Genomic DNA, 15,641 nt, shown 5'->3' with positions numbered 1-15,641 from the left:
CGTCGCGTGCGTATTGCATCTTGGGAAATTATGTTTTTTCGTACTCTTCAAAATGTCAATAAAACCGTTCCCTACTGATCTGTTGATTTATTCAAGTTACGCTAAGCTACCCATCCTTTTTGGATATTTATGTTTAATTAGTACTTTAAATAAAATCTGGACAAATCTCTTATTAGAGGAGGAAACTGTGTCGTCTCAAAATTGGTACTACAACCAGGAAGTGTAGACGTCATATGACTGGAGAAAAATGGCTGCTGTGCAGTGGTAAGATGCATCTTTTCTGATACTTAATCTGTTTTTGATGTCCTTTAAATCTTAAAGAGTATGAAATTGACATCAAAACAAGATAGCTAGATGCATAAAAACAAATGAAAATGCGCGTGGTCTGCATGATCTTGCTGTCATAACAAGTCACGAGCTGTCAACTTTTTTTTATTTTTTTATAACGATGTCAGCTAGCTTAACATTCAGCATCAAAGTACAATCTAAAAAAGAACACACTTCTACGTGCAGGATCCTCATATTTCGATAATATTGCGCTATGTTTGTATTAATGCAGGTTTATTCCAGAGACCTCTGAGTAAATCAAGCTGTAACATATGTTTTCCCGTGACAGGCACTCTCGTGCACGCAGGTATGAGTCTGAACTGCAGAGCTGTGGCCTGGAGGTCGCCCCAGTGGAGTTTAGCGACTACCATCCCCTCAAGTCCATCACTGTGAGTAGGGCACTGTATGTTGTTGATGCACACCATATGTGGTAAAGAAATTGATACTTACTGTATGTAGGCTTCATTTCTTCGCATCATCATCATTAATGTAAGAGTAAATCATCCTACCATAGAACATGTTTCTAATCACTTGAGCATAGCTCTCTCTCTCTATCTGTGTGTGTGTGTGTGTGTGTGTGTGTGTGTGTGTGTGTGTGTGTGTGTGTGTGTGTGTGTGTGTGTGTGTGTGTAGCTCAGAGGTAAACAACTTTTCCCCCTCCACCCATCCATACATACCACACAGGTGACAGACTCCAAGTCGCGGAGGGGAGCGCGTAAAGGCAGCACATCCTCCTCTTCCTCCTCTTCCAGCTCCGTGGCACCAGATCCCCTGAGCTCCATGCTGGATGGAACGGACCCCCTGTCCATGTTTGCTGCAGCCTCTGTCAGCGAGTCCCCCCTAACCCTCTCACAGAGCAGCTCCACTGGGGTGAGTGATTCACTGGGGTGTGGGTAGAATGAAATACTCACTGAGGGATAGATCGAAGGGAGGTTGATAGTGGGACAACGGTGATGGGGGGGTCTGATATTTGTATTGTGTCTCGTTAAAGGATGTTAAAAATAAAGCATCATGCACAATTTCCTCCTCTTTCTCTCTCTCTTTCTCTCGCTCTCTTTCACTCAAATATTTTTTTCTGTGCTCTGTTCAGGACGTGGGTAGAGGAAAGAGGAGGGAGAAGGAGGATGAGGTTGGAGTGGACTTCGAACCGTGGTCATCCAAACGGGGAGAAATCCTTGCCAGGTTCACTACCACGGAGAAGCTCTCCATTGTGAGCAATAATTGTGCTTTAAAATCCCTCAAAGAGAAACATTTCCCCTTTCCCATCCTTGGTAATGGGACTAAGACTGACTTCTCTCTCTTGTTTTTTTGACAGAATCTCTTCATGGGCTCAGATAAAGGTAAGTCTACTCCAACATTTATAGTCTTTGATATACCAGATCCCCTATTCTGAAAGCTTGCTCGATTGAGTCTAGACAAAAAACCCAAGCACACGTGCATTGTTGTGGCACTTCTGTCATTCTCCAGGCAAGGCTCCCAGTCTTGCCTCCTCTGCTGTATCGGAGAAGGTGCGAACTCGCCTAGAGGAGCTGGATGACCTGGAAGAGGTAAGTACAGCAGAATGGATCTACAGCCAGAACATTCTCTGTTGAGTTTTGTTGTCAAGAATGTCAGTGTTTACGTCTCTAATGTTGTGTGTCTGTCATCAGGGGTCTCAGCGGGAGCTGCTGAATCTGTCCCAGCAGGACTATGTGAACCGTATCGAGGAGCTCAACCAGTCTCTAAAAGAGGCCTGGGCCTCCGACCAGAAGGTCAAGGCCCTCAAGATCGTCATCCAGGTCAGAACTGCAATACTTGTAACAAATCTATTACAATGTAATACACTGCTCAAAAAAATAAAGGGAACACTTAAACAACACAATGTAACTCCAAGACAATCACACTTCTGTGAAATCAAACTGTCCACTTAGGAAGCAACACTGATTGACAATACATTTCAAATGCTGTTGTGCAAATGGAATAGACAAAAGGTGGAAATTAAAGGCAATTAGCAAGACACCCTCAATAAAGGAGTGATTCTGCAGGTGGTGACCACAGACCACTTCTCAGTTCATATGCTTCCTGGCTGATGTTTTGGTCACTTTTGAATGCTGGCGGTGCTCTCACTCTAGTGGTAGCATGAGACGGAGTCTACAACCCACACAAGTGGCTCAGGTAGTGCAGCTCATCCAGGATGGCACATCAATGCGAGCTGTGGCAAGAAGGTTTGCTGTGTCTGTCAGCGTAGTGTCCAGAGCATGGAGGCACTACCAGGAGACAGGCCAGTACATCAAATGTGCATGTGTCAGCATATGGTCTCACAAGGGCTCTGAGGATCTCATCTCGGTACCTAATGGCAGTCATGCTACCTCTGGCGAGCACATGGAGGGCTGTGCGGCCCCACAAAGAAATGCCACCCCACACCATGACTGACCCACCGCCAAACCGGTCATGCTGGAGGATGTTGCAGGCAGCAGAACGTTCTCCACAGCGTCTCCAGACTCTGTCACGTCTGTCACATGTGCTCATGTGCTCAGTGTGAACCTGCTTTCATCTGTGAAGAGCACAGGGCGCCAGTGGCGAATTTGGCAATCTTGGTGTTCTCTGGCAAATGCCAAACGTCCTGCACGGTGTTGGGCTGTAAGCACAACCCCCACCTGTGGACGTCGGGCCCTCATACCACCCTCATGGAGTCTGTTTCTGACCGTTTGAGCAGACACATGCACATTTGTGGCCTGCTGGAGGTCATTTTGCAGGGCTCTGGCAGTACTCCTCCTGCTCAAAGGCGGAGGTAGCGGTCCTGCTGCTGGCTTGTTGCCCTCCTACGGCCTCCTCCACGTCTCCTGATGTACTGGCCTGTCTCCTGGTAGTGCCTCCATGCTCTGGACACTACGCTGACAGACACAGCAAACCTTCTTGCCACAGCTCGCATTGATGTGCCATCCTGGATGAGCTGCACTACCTGAGCCACTTGTGTGGGTTGTAGACTCCGTCTCATGCTACCACTAGAGTGAGAGCACCGCCAGCATTCAAAAGTGACCAAAACATCAGCCAGGAAGCATAGGAACTGAGAAGTGGTCTGTGGTCACCACCTGCAGAATCACTCCTTTATTGAGGGTGTCTTGCTAATTGCCTTTAATTTCCACCTTTTGTCTATTCCATTTGCACAACAGCATGTGAAATGGATTGTCAATCAGTGTTGCTTCCTAAGTGGACAGTTTGATTTCACAGAAGTGTGATTGACTCGGAGTTACATTGTGTTGTTTAAGTGTTCCCTTTATTTTTTTGGAGCAGTGTATATATACAACGTTATTTCTGTCTTATGTCATTGTATGTGTGTGTCTTAGTGCTCCAAGCTGCTGTCAGACACAGCTGTGATTCAGTTCTACCCAAGCAAGTTTGTCCTCATCACAGACATTCTGGACACCTTTGGTAAGTACTGAGGACTGGCCTGTCACTTCAATTAATAGCAGGGCATTCTATAGTAACATAGTCACATTTTTCACATTGGATGCTGTAGTGGGTTTGATTGTTGTCAGGAAGGGGTCACGATATTTTAGGTGACCAAAATGTCTCTCTCTCTCTTAGGACGTCTGGTGTATGAGAGGATCTGGTCCATGTGTTCTGACCCTCGCCCCATACCAGGTATGTCCTGTGTGTCGCGTCTGTGTGTCAAACCAAGTGCTCTCCATGGTCCTTTCTTTTTTTTTTTGTTATTATTTATTCATATCCCTCTCCAGACTCCTTTACAGCTGATGAAGTGAATGACACGGCCAAGGAGACCTGCCTCAACTGGTTCTTCAAAATTGCCTCCATCAGAGAACTCATCCCACGACTGTATCCTTTATTATATACATCAACTTTCTAGTAGCACACTAAGTTATTTATACATACATACAGTTACCATATACAGATGAGCTCCAAAAGTATTGGGACAGTGGCACATTTTGTGTTGTTTTGTCTCTGTGCTTCAGCACTTTGGATTTGAAATAATACAATGACTATGAGTTTAAAGTAAAGACTGTCAGCTTTAATTTGAGGGTATTTTCATCCATAGCGGGTGAACCGTTTAAAAATGACAACTATTTTGCTACATAGTCGTCGTTCCCCACCATTTTAGGGGACTAAAAGTTTTGGGACAAATTTAATTTATGTGTGTTAAAGTAGTCAAAAGTTTAGTATTTGGTGCCGTATTCCTAACATGCAATGGTTGCATCAAGCTTGTGACTACAAACTTGTTGGATGCATTTGCTGTTTGTTTTTGGTTGTGTTTCAGATTATTTTGTACCACATATAAATGAATGGTAAATCATGTATTGTGTCATTTTTGAGTCACTTTTACTGTAAATAAGAATATAATATATTTCTAAACACTTCTATATTAATGTGGATGCTACAATGATTACGGATAGTCCTGAATTCATCATGAGTAATGATGAGTGAGAAAGTTACAGACGCACAAATATCATACCCCCATAGACATGTTAACCTCTCACCATTACAATAACAATTTTGGGGGGTATGATATTTGTGTGTTAGCATCATTTCAAATGCAAAGTGCTGGAGTACAGAGCCAAAGTAACAAACAATGTGTCACTGTCCCAATACCTTTTGGAACTCACTGCATCTACCTATGTCTCTGATCACATGCTTACATAGTGGTTTGAGTTGAATCCTTGACTCCACATGCAGATATGTAGAGGTAGCTCTCCTGAAGTGTAACCGTTTCTTGACCAAGTGGTTAGTATCCCTCCCATGTTTCCCCACCTTGCTCTAGCACCACTCTCTCATCCCTCTAGCCGTCCGTTCACTGGTTTCACTCCCTCTCTCTGTGTTCTCAGTGGGATCCAGGAGACAGTGCCTCGCCTCACGGCTATGATCCGGGGGATAGGGGACCCCCTGGTGGCCGTGTATGCCCGGGCCTACCTCTGTAGGGTGAGACTGGCTTCGAGAACATATTTGCTCTCAACTCTCTCTCATTGGGGTTGCCCTCATTTACAGAGATTTCAACCGCCCCTCTTGCTTTTTCCCCCCTTTATTACATTTTGGCTCAGTCATGAGAATGGGATAAATTCTCTCTTCTCTCTATTTTAAATCTCTCTTATCTCCTTATTTTCAACCTCTACTTGTTTCCACCAATCCCCTCTCTCTCTCTCCATCCATCTCTCTCCTGCCAGATTGGGATGGAGGTGGCTCCTCACCTGAAGGACAGCCTGAACAAGAACTTCTTTGACCTGCTGGGTACGTTCCGTCAGATCCACGGCGACAGTGTCCAGAACCAGCTGGTCCTGCAGAGGGTGGAGATCCCCGTCTACCTGACCCTCTACTCCCCCGCCATCCACTGGATCCTGCAGTGTGTCTCCTACAGAGCACCAGAGGTACGTTGCCACCCAGCGGAACACATCCACAGGGGTCCGACAATTGAGTGAGGTTGACCGATAAGAGTTATGTAGTTATTGTATTTGGAATATCCCCATAACAGTCGCTGGCATGTAAACTCAGCAAAAAAAAGAAGTGTCCTTTCACTGTCAACTGCGTTTATTTTCAGCAAACTTAACATGTGTAAATATTTGTATGAGCATAACACGATTCAACAACTGAGACATAAACTGAACAAGTTCCACAGACATGGAATAATGTGTCCCTGAACAAAGGGGGGGGGTCAAAATCAAAAGTAACAGTCAGTATCTGGTGTGACCACCAGCTGCATTAAGTACTGCAGTGCATCTCCTCCTCATGGACTGCACCAGATTTGCCAGTTCTTGCTGTGAGTTGTTACCCAACTCTTCCACCAAGGCACCTGCAAGTTCCGAGATATTTCTGGGGGGGAATGGCCCTAGCCCTCACCCTCCGATCCAACAGTTCCCAGACGTGCTCAATGTGATTGAGATCCGGGCTCTTCGCTGGCCATGGAAGAACACTGACATTCCTGTCTTGCAGGAAATCACATACAGAACGAGCAGTATGGCTGGTGGCATTGTCATGCTGGAGGGTCATGTCAGGATGAGCCTGCAGGAAGGGTACCACATGAGGGAGGAAGATGTCTTCCCTGTAATGCATAGCGTTGAGATTGCCTGCAATGACAACAATGCTGTGACACACCGCCCCAGACCATGATGGACCCTCCACCTCCAAATCGATCCCGCTCCAGAGTACAGGCCTCAGTGTAACGCTCATTCCTTCGACGATAAACGCGAATCCAACCATCACCCCTGGTTAGACAAAACCGTGACTCGTCAGTTTAGAGCACTTTTTGCCAGTCCTGTCTGGTCCAGCGACGCTGGGTTTGTGCCCATAGGCGACGTTGTTGCCGGTGATGTCTGGTGAGGACCTGCCTTACAACAGGCCTACAAGCCCTCAGTCCAGCCTCTCTCAGCCTATTGCGGACAGTCTGAGCACTGATGAAGGGATTGTGCGTTCCTGGTGTAAATCAGGCAGTTGTTGTTGCCATTCTGTACCTGTCCCGCAGGTGTGATGTTCGGATGTACCGATCCTGTGCAGGTGGTCTGCCACTGCGAGGACGATCAGCTGTCCGTCCTGTCTCCCTGTAGCGCTGTCTTAGGCGTCTCACAGTACGGACATTGCAATTCTTTGCCCTGGCCACATCTGCAGTCCTCATGCCTCCTCGCAGCATGCCTAAGCCACGTTCACGCAGATGAGCAGAGACCCTGGGCATCTTTTTTTTGTGTGTGTTTTTCAGAGTCAGTAGAAAGGCCTCTTTAGTGTCCTAAGTTTTCATAACTGTGACCTTAATTGCCTACCATCTGTAAGCTGTTAGTGACTTAACGACCGTTCCACAGGTGCATGTTCATTAATTGTTTATGGTTCATTGAACAAGCATGGGAAACAGTGTTTAAACCTTTTACAATGAAGATCTGTGAAGTTATTTGGATTTTTACGAATTACCTTGGAAAGACAGGCTCCTGAGAAAGGGACGTTTCTTTTTTTTTGCTGAGTTTATTTGACATCCATTATTCCATTGCAGGCCCTGCTAACAGAGATGATGGAGAGGTGCAAAAAGCTTGGGAATAAGTGAGTACTCCTCTACACCAGAGGGATTTCTTTAGAAGCCAGATGCTCTGGGTTACCTTGTGGTGGCACACGTTCCTGTAATACAGATCAAATGTTATTTTTCACATGCTTCGTAAACGACAGGTGTAGACAAACAGTGAAAAGCATACTTGCGGGCCCTTCCCAACAATGCAGAGAGAAAAATAGAGAAATAAAAAATATATATATAACTCTAGGAATAAATACACAATGAGTCACTATAACTGGCTATTTACACGAGGTACCAGTACTGAGTCGATGTGCAGGGTTACGAGGTTGAGGTAGATATGTAGGTAGGGATAAAGTGACTAGGCAATAGGATAGATAATAAGCAGTAGCAGCAGTGTATGTGATGAGTCAAAAGAGTTGGTGCAAAAAAGGGATCAATGTAGATAGACCGGGTAGCTATTTGGTGAACTATTTAACTAACTATCGAGCAGTCTTATGGCTTCGGGGTAGAAGCTGTTCAGGATCCTGTTGGTTCCAGACTTGGTGCGTCGTTACCATTTGTCGTGTGGTAGAAGAGAGTAGAGTCTATGACTTGGGTGGCTTTGACAATTTTTAGGGCCATCATCTGACACTGCCTGGTGTAGAGGTCCTGGATGGCAGGGAGCTCGGCCCTAGTGATGTACTGGGCCATACGCACTACCCTCTTTAACACCTTGCAGTCAGAAGCCAAACAGTTACCATACCAAGCGGTGATGCAGCCAGTCAAGATGCTCTCAATGGTGACGCTGTGTAGGTGTGTGTGTGTGTGTGTGTGGACCATGATAATTCCTTAGTGATGTGGACACGGCGGAACTTGAAGCTAACAACCCACTCCACTACATTCCTGTGGATGAGGGCGTTTTTGGCCAACCGTTTCCTGTAGTCCACAATCATCTCAATTGTCTTGCTGACATTGAAAGGTTGTTGTACTGGCACCACACTGCCAGGTCTCTGACCTCCTCCCTATAGGCTGTCTCATCGTCGGTGATCAGGCCAACCACCGTCGTGTTGTCAGAAAACGTAATGATTGTGTTGGAGTCGTACGTGGCCAGGTAGTTGTGGGTGAACAGGGAGTACAGGAGGGGACTAAGAACGCACCCCTGAGGGGCCCCCGCGTTGAGGGTCAGCATTGCAGATGTGTTGTTGCCTACTTTCACCACTTGGGGAGGCCCATCAGGAAGTCCAGGATCCAGTTGCAGAGGGAGGCGTTCAGTCCCAGGGTCCTGAGCTCAGTGATGAGCTTGGAAGGTACTATGGTGTTGAACCCTGAGCTATACTCAATGAACAGCATTCTCAAATAGGTGTTCCTCTTGTCCAAGTGGGAGAGGGCGGTGTGGAGTACAATAGAGATTGTGTCATCTGTGGATCTGTTGGGCCGGTATGGGAACTGGAGTGGGTCCAGGGTGTCTTGGATGATGGTGGAACAGCTGGAGCTCTCATGCATGGTTCAGTGTTGCTTGCCTCAGTGTTGTTTGCCTCAAAGCGAGCATAGACAGTTTGTCTGGTAGGCTTGTGTCACTGGGCAGTTTGCGGATTGGTTTCCCTTTGTCTGTGATAGTTTGTGGGGACGACGTCGATGCACTTATTAATGAAGCCGGTGACTGATGTGGTAAACTCCTCAATGTTATCAGATGAATCCCAATACATCTTACAGTCTACAGTCATGGCCAAAATTTGAGAATGACACATATTAATTTCCACAAAGTTTGCTGCTTCAGTGTCTTTAGATATTTTTGTCAGATGTTACTATGGAATACTGAAGTATAATTACAAGCATTTCATAAGTGTCAAAGGCTTTCATTGACAATTCCATAAAGTTGATGCAAAGAATATTTGCAGTGTTGACCCTTCTTTTTCAAGACCTCTGCAATCCGCCCTGGCATGCTGTCAATTAACTTCTGGGCCACATCCTGACTGATGGCAGCCCATTCTTGCATAATCAATGCTTGGAGTTTGTCAGAATTTGTGGGGTTTTGTTTGTCCACCTGCCTCTTGAGGATTGACCACAAGTTCTCAATGGGATTAAGGTCTGGGGAGTTCCTGGCCATGGACCCAAAATATCGATATTTTGTTCCCCGAGCCATTTAAGTATCACTTTTGCCTTATGGCAAGGTGCTCCATCATGCTGGAAAAGGCATTGTTTGTCACCAAACTGTTCCTGGATGGTTGGGAGAAGTTGCTCTCGGAGGATGTGTTGGTACCATTCTTTATTCATGGCTGTGTTCCTAGGAAAAATTGTCTCCAAAAGTCTTCGCCTCACTGTGCGTGCAGATGCACTCATACCTGCCTGCTGCCATTCCTGAGCAAGCTCTGTACTGGTGGTGCCCCGATCCCACAGCTGAATCAACTTAAGGAGACGGTCCTGGCGCTTGCTGGACTTTCTTGGGCTCCCTGAAGCCATCTTCACAACAATTGAACCACTCTCCTTGAAGTTCTTGATGATCCAATAAATGGTTGATTTAGGTGCAATCCTACTGGCAGCAATATCCTTGCCTGTGAAGCCCTTTTTGTGCAAAGCAATGATGACAGCACGTTTTTCCTTGCAGGTAACCATGTTTGACAGAGGAAGAACAATGATTCCAAGCACCACCCTTCTTTTGAAGCTTCCAGTCTGTTATTCGACAGAGTGATCTCCAGCCTTGTCCTCGTCAACACTCACACCTGTGTTAACGAGAGAATCACTGACATGATGTCAGCTGGTCCTTTTGTGGCAGGGCTGAAATGCAGTGGAAATTCAGTTCATTTGCATGGCAAAGAGGGACTTTGCAATTAATTGCAATTCATCTGATCACTCTTCATAACATTCTGGAGTATATGCAAATTGCCATCATACAAACTGAGGCAGCAGACTTTGTGAAAATTAATATTTGTGTCATTCTCAACTTTTGGCCACGACTGTATGCTAGCGAAAGAGTCATGTAGCTTAGCATCCTCTTCATCTGACGACTTCCGTATTGAGCGCGTCATTGATACTTCCTGTTTTGAGTTTTGGCTTGTAAGCAGGAATCATTAGGATATAATTATGGTCAGATTTGCCAAAGGGAGTGCGAGGGAGAGCTTTGTATTTGTTTCTGTGTGTGGAGTAAATGTGATATAGATTTTTGTCGCCTCCAGTTGCACAGGTTACATGCTTTCAACAATTATGTAAAACGGATTTCAGTTTACCTGTATTAAAATCACCGGCCTCTAGGAGCGCCGCCACTGGATGTGCATTTTCTTTGCTTATGGCCCCGTACAGCTCAATTGGTGCGGCCTTAGTGCCAGCATCAGTTTGTGATGGTAAATAGACAGCTTCAAAAAATATATACTGAACAGAAATATAAATGCAACATGAAACAATTTCAATGATTTTACTGATTTACATTTCATATAAGGAAATCTGTGGATTTCACATGACTGGGCAGGGGCACAGCCATGGATGGGCCTCGGAGGGCATAGGCCCACCAACTGGGGAGCCAGGACCAGCCAATCAGAATGAATTTTTCTCCACAAAAGAGATTTATTACAGACCGAAATACTCCTCAGTTTCATCAGCTGTCCGGGTGGCTGGTCTCAGATGATCCCGCAGGTGAAGAAGCCAGATGTGGAGGTCCTGGGCTGGTTACACGGGGTCTGTGGTTGTGAGGCCAGTTGGACGTACTGCCAAATTCTTTAAAATGACGTTGGAGGCGGCTTATGGTAGAGAGATGAACGGTCAATTCTCAGGCAACAGCTTTGGTGGACATTTATGCAGTCAGCATGCCAAATGCTTGAGACATCTGTGGCATTGCGTTGTGTGACAAACTGCACATTTTAGAGTGGCCTTTAATTTTCCCCAGCACAAGGTGCAGCTGTGTAATGATCGTGCTGTTTAATCAGCTTCTTGATATGCCACACCTGTCAGATGGATGGATTATCTTGGCAAAGGAGAAATGCTCACTAATAGGGATGCAATCAAATTTGTGAACAACATTTTTGAGAAATAAGCTTTTTGTCCATTTGGAACATTTCTGGAAACTTTTATTTCAGCTCATGAAACATGGGACCAACACTTTACATGTTGTGTTTATATTTTTGTTCGGTATAGATGAAAACTCTCTTGTTGAATAGTATGGTCTGCAGGTCAACATGAGGTATTCTAATTCAGGCGAGCAAGAAGTCGAGATTTCCTTAACGTTAGAGATTGCGTACCAGCTGTTGTTTACAAAGATACACCCCCCTTAACCTTACCCGAGGCTGTCGTTTGGTTTTGAACTTTCATATAAAAAAACAACTAGATGTACAGTATATTACCCATGTCCACAGGAAGCCAAACCTGGGCATTGAGTCTAAACTAATGTTGATTTCCCCACAGTGCCCTGCTGCTGAACTCGGTGATGTGGGCGTTCAGGGCGGAGTTTATCGCGACGAGAGCCACCGACTTCATCGGCATGATCAAGGACTGCGACGAGGCAGGATTCCCTAAGGTTAGACACATCCACATTCACCATGTCCTCCAAATGTGCTCTAAAAATAGCATTGTTTGCCCCTCCCTTCTGCCTCCAAAATAGCTTTTACCTGTTATCTGTGTTGTTTACTCTTCAACTTCCTCTCTCTGTCCTCCTTCAGCACCTGTTGTTTGGCTCTCTGGGCCGCAGTCTGGCCTGTGCTGACCCTCCTGAGGCAGAAAGGCTGCCCATCCTCAATGAGGCCTGGAAGGTCATCACCAAAGTGCGAAGTCCACAGGTACATAACAAATAATAACCCTCTTAGGCAATGAAGGCGTGCTTGGTGGTTCACATTAACAAGTGGTTGTAAATGTTTCATTGTCTTATTCCAGGATTACATCAACTGTGCTGAGATCTGGGTGGAGTTCACCTGTCGTCACTTCACTGTGAGTGTCCAAGAGAATTACAGAGCTGCCACTGAAAGAGTTCCAAGCACAAGGGTCTCTAAATGATTCCAGCTATATAATCCGTATTTTCTCTGATCTTATTCTAAGAAACGTGAGGTCAACACTGTGCTCTCTGACATCATCAAGCACATGACCCCAGACCGGGCCTTTGAGGATGCCTATCCTCAGCTTCAGTCCGTGATAAAGAAGATCCTCACCTACTTTCATGACTTCTCTGTCCTCTTCTCCATGGTAAGACTTGGTGTTGACATTCTCCAGTCTCAAACAATCACTTGTGTTTTTATTAGCGGATAGATCTAACTAGTTTCTCCCCCCCCCTCAGGAGCGTTTTCTTCCCTTCATGGACATGTTCCAGAAGGACAGCGTCAGGGTGGAGGTGTGTCGCTCCATCATGGACGTCTTCATCAAGTACGTCTGGTTTAGCCAACAACTTTTGGCTGTTGTCATGCTACGTGGCTAATGTTGCCCAGGCTAAATGTCTCTTCCACACTGTACGTGTGAAGTCAGTTTGCTTCCGTGTCTATCCCTCATGTCTGTCTGTCTTTCTGTCTTCTCAGACACCAGCAGGAGCCCACTAGAGATCCTGTCATCCTCAATGCTCTACTCCACGTCTGCAAGACCATGCACGACTCTGTCAAGTAAGTAGCCAACTGTGTGTGTGTGTGTGTGTGTGTGCGTGCGTGCGTGTATGTTATAAATTACCCTACTCTCTATGTGTCCCTTAGTGCTCTGACGCTGGAGGACGAGAAGAGATCTCTGGCCTTATTGATCAATGGCTTCATACGCATGGTGAGTGTCTTCGACTCAGACTGCCCATCCTCTGGGTCTCCAGACACTCCTCCCCCCCCCTGCATTTCCAAAGTTGACGGATAGTGACTCAGCAAATGTCTCTCTGTCTCTCTCTCTCTCCAGGTGTCGTTTGGCCGTGACTTTGAGCAGCAGCTGAGTTTCTGTGTGGAGGCCCGGGCCACCTTCTGTAACCTGGAGCCAGTGCTGGTGCAGCTCATCCACGTGAGTACAGCACAGCAGCCAAGGGACCCACCATACCCTACCTTCATCGTCTTATCTGTGTGTGCGCATGTGGGACCACACCTCGACGTGGTTCTGCTTTGCGTTGCAATACAAAACCGACTTCTTTTGACAGTTGATATGAATCTAGCTTAACCTTTTTTAATCATTTTGTCATGGTCATATATATACTGTACATACACGCGCAGAACTTTTGTCCTCTTCTCTCAGACTGTGAACCAGCTGGCCATGGAGACGAGGCGTGTGATGAGGGGGAGCCACTCCCGCAAGACTGCTGCTTTTGTCAGGGTGGGTCATGCTACCTCACTGTCTATAACCCCAATATCTGTGTCCTCAATATGGCCACTAATACATCACTGAATCCTCGGTCTCTCTCTCAGGCATGTGCTGCATACAGCTTCATCACCATTCCCTCCCTCACCAGCATCTTCAGCCGCCTTAACCTCTATCTGCTGTCTGGGCAGGTGGCCCTGGCCAACCAGTGTCTTTCCCAGGGTGAGTCTGAGTGTGCTCTGTTCAGAATAGACAGACCCAGAGTCCTGAGGTTTTCACCAGTTCTGAAGTGAATTCTCATTCATTGTTATCGCTCTCTCCTAGCGGATGCATTCCTGAAGGCAGCGGTCAGTGTGTTGCCAGAGGTGCCACGCAGTATCAGTATCGAGGGCAAACTGCGCTCTTCTGAGGGCTTCCTGCTTGACTTCATCAACAACTTCCTGTCAGCACTACTAGTTGTGCCGGTAAGGAAACATCCCTGCTTTTCCCATAATGCTTGAAATAACAGAAGAAATAGGAGATGTCAAGGAAGTACTTCCTGTGTGTGTGTGTGTGTCCAGGACCACCCTGAGGCAGGGGTGTTGTTCCTTGTGCGTGGGCTGCTCAACATGGTGCAGGACTACACCTGGGAGGACAACAGTGACGCCAAGGTCCAAGTCTACATCAGCGCCCTGCCACTACTGGCTGCCATGAGTCAGGAGAGCTACCTCTATTCCATCCCCAAAGGTACTACCTACAAACACACACCCTCTTTTCCCATACTTTTCAGGTTTATGTGGCATGTAATATAATACTATATGGCTTTTAGCTAACACTTTTATCCAATGCGGCTTACAGTCACGCATTCATATATATATTTTTTAAGTACGGGTGGTCCCGGAAATCGAACCCACTATCAGAGGGCCAAATGATATTGGTCTCTCAGAATCGGCTAGAAATATAGAAGAGTGTGAACTGAAAGGATAATTGGAGTCAAAGCCAGCTGACACACCTCCTTCCTTCCTCTTTCCCAGTGGACTCGAATGAAACCCTTTATGGAGGAGATCCCAAGTTTTTGGCAGAGATCAACAAGTTATGTGAAACTCTGATTGGACAAGTGCTGGACCACCTCAAGACCTTGGGTAGAGATGAGGTAGGACGCACTATGCCAGTGTCCTGAGAAAGTCCCCGGTTATACATTGTTTTTTGTATATATATCCATAAACATGTTTAACTCTCCTCTCTTATCCCTTCCTCTGTTGTAGAGTGTTCATAGACAGGGTTGTCTGGCCTTCTCTCTGTTTGGCTGCCTCCTAGCTCATGGGGACCTACGCAACAACAAACTCAACCAGCTGGCTGTCAACCTGTGGAATCTGAGCCACAAGCAGGGCTACTGCAACACACGCACCTCTGTGAGTAAAACACAGGCAGTTTTTAGCCATAGGAACAATAAAACATAGGGGATACAGTATAAGTCTAATCAAATCTCTGTATACACAACATATTTCTCGACAGGTGCGGACACTAGAGTTCATCAAGCACCAGGCCCAGCAGCCCGACATGGCTCACCTTTCAGACATGATTCAACGCCTCACCTTGCAGTCCAGGACCTGAGGACATCGACTGCATCCCCTTTTCCCATATATCTATGTGCACTGGAGGGATTGTCTCGCCTTGTAATTTCATTCTCTGTTTAGTGCCCAAGATCTGTCAACCAGGATCTTGGAGGGCTGTACATGTTCTGATTCTCATCCTTCAGTATTTCATTTGGACCTAGGAAACTAGGTGTGTAGACTCTAGCCAATCAACTGATTAATTCATTGCCAGATTGATATGAAAACTCAAGACAGATCAGTCCTCAAGGACTGGGGCTAGATAGCCCTGCAAACAAGAGGTCCTTGGTACGCCATTGTTGGAAAGATTTTGTTGGAACTGATTCATGCAATGCCGTTAAACTTCCCTGCATTTCAGTGATTGTATACTTGTTTATGGATTTGTACTGTACTGAAATTAAGTTTCTCCATTCTGTGCTAACATTTTGTATATCATTGTAAAATGTCTGAACTTACGTGATTGAAAAAAGCAAAACCAAACCATGGCAGTGTTGTGTATTTGTAACAAATGATTGGCTTCTCTAAGTGCA

The 15,641-nt window shown here is 46.0% G+C and overlaps 1 protein-coding gene across 1 annotated transcript; it reads left to right on the top strand.

Moving 5' to 3' along the window:
* The first annotated feature begins 158 nt into the window (after positions 1-158).
* Positions 159-15,591, top strand: vps35l (VPS35 endosomal protein sorting factor like). The gene is made up of 29 exons (XM_055890772.1): positions 159-264; positions 617-716; positions 1,012-1,197; positions 1,418-1,537; positions 1,643-1,667; positions 1,795-1,874; positions 1,977-2,105; positions 3,654-3,738; positions 3,895-3,951; positions 4,047-4,143; positions 4,999-5,046; positions 5,148-5,241; positions 5,484-5,684; positions 7,292-7,338; positions 11,678-11,789; positions 11,932-12,048; positions 12,143-12,196; positions 12,305-12,448; positions 12,540-12,625; positions 12,775-12,855; positions 12,943-13,006; positions 13,130-13,228; positions 13,457-13,534; positions 13,627-13,741; positions 13,844-13,983; positions 14,080-14,245; positions 14,533-14,651; positions 14,764-14,910; positions 15,014-15,591. Exons 1-29 carry the CDS (start codon positions 248-250, stop codon positions 15,110-15,112), a joined length of 2,907 nt encoding a protein of 968 aa, XP_055746747.1. The 5' UTR covers positions 159-247; the 3' UTR covers positions 15,113-15,591.
* Positions 15,592-15,641: the final 50 nt, after the last annotated feature.

Source organism: Salvelinus fontinalis, chromosome 30 (assembly GCF_029448725.1).
Source record: "Salvelinus fontinalis isolate EN_2023a chromosome 30, ASM2944872v1, whole genome shotgun sequence".
Taxonomy (NCBI): Eukaryota; Metazoa; Chordata; class Actinopteri; order Salmoniformes; family Salmonidae; genus Salvelinus; species Salvelinus fontinalis.
The sequence above is the reverse complement of the archived record's forward strand: the minus strand, read 5'-3'. Positions and strand labels throughout refer to the sequence as shown.

Excerpts from the sequence above, each read along its gene's own strand:
- vps35l (XM_055890772.1), top strand. Across the intron at positions 1,198-1,417 it reads CACAGAGCAGCTCCACTGGG|GACGTGGGTAGAGGAAAGAG; the intron begins GTGAGTGATTCA and ends TGCTCTGTTCAG. Across the intron at positions 13,007-13,129 it reads TCAATGGCTTCATACGCATG|GTGTCGTTTGGCCGTGACTT; the intron begins GTGAGTGTCTTC and ends CTCTCTCTCCAG.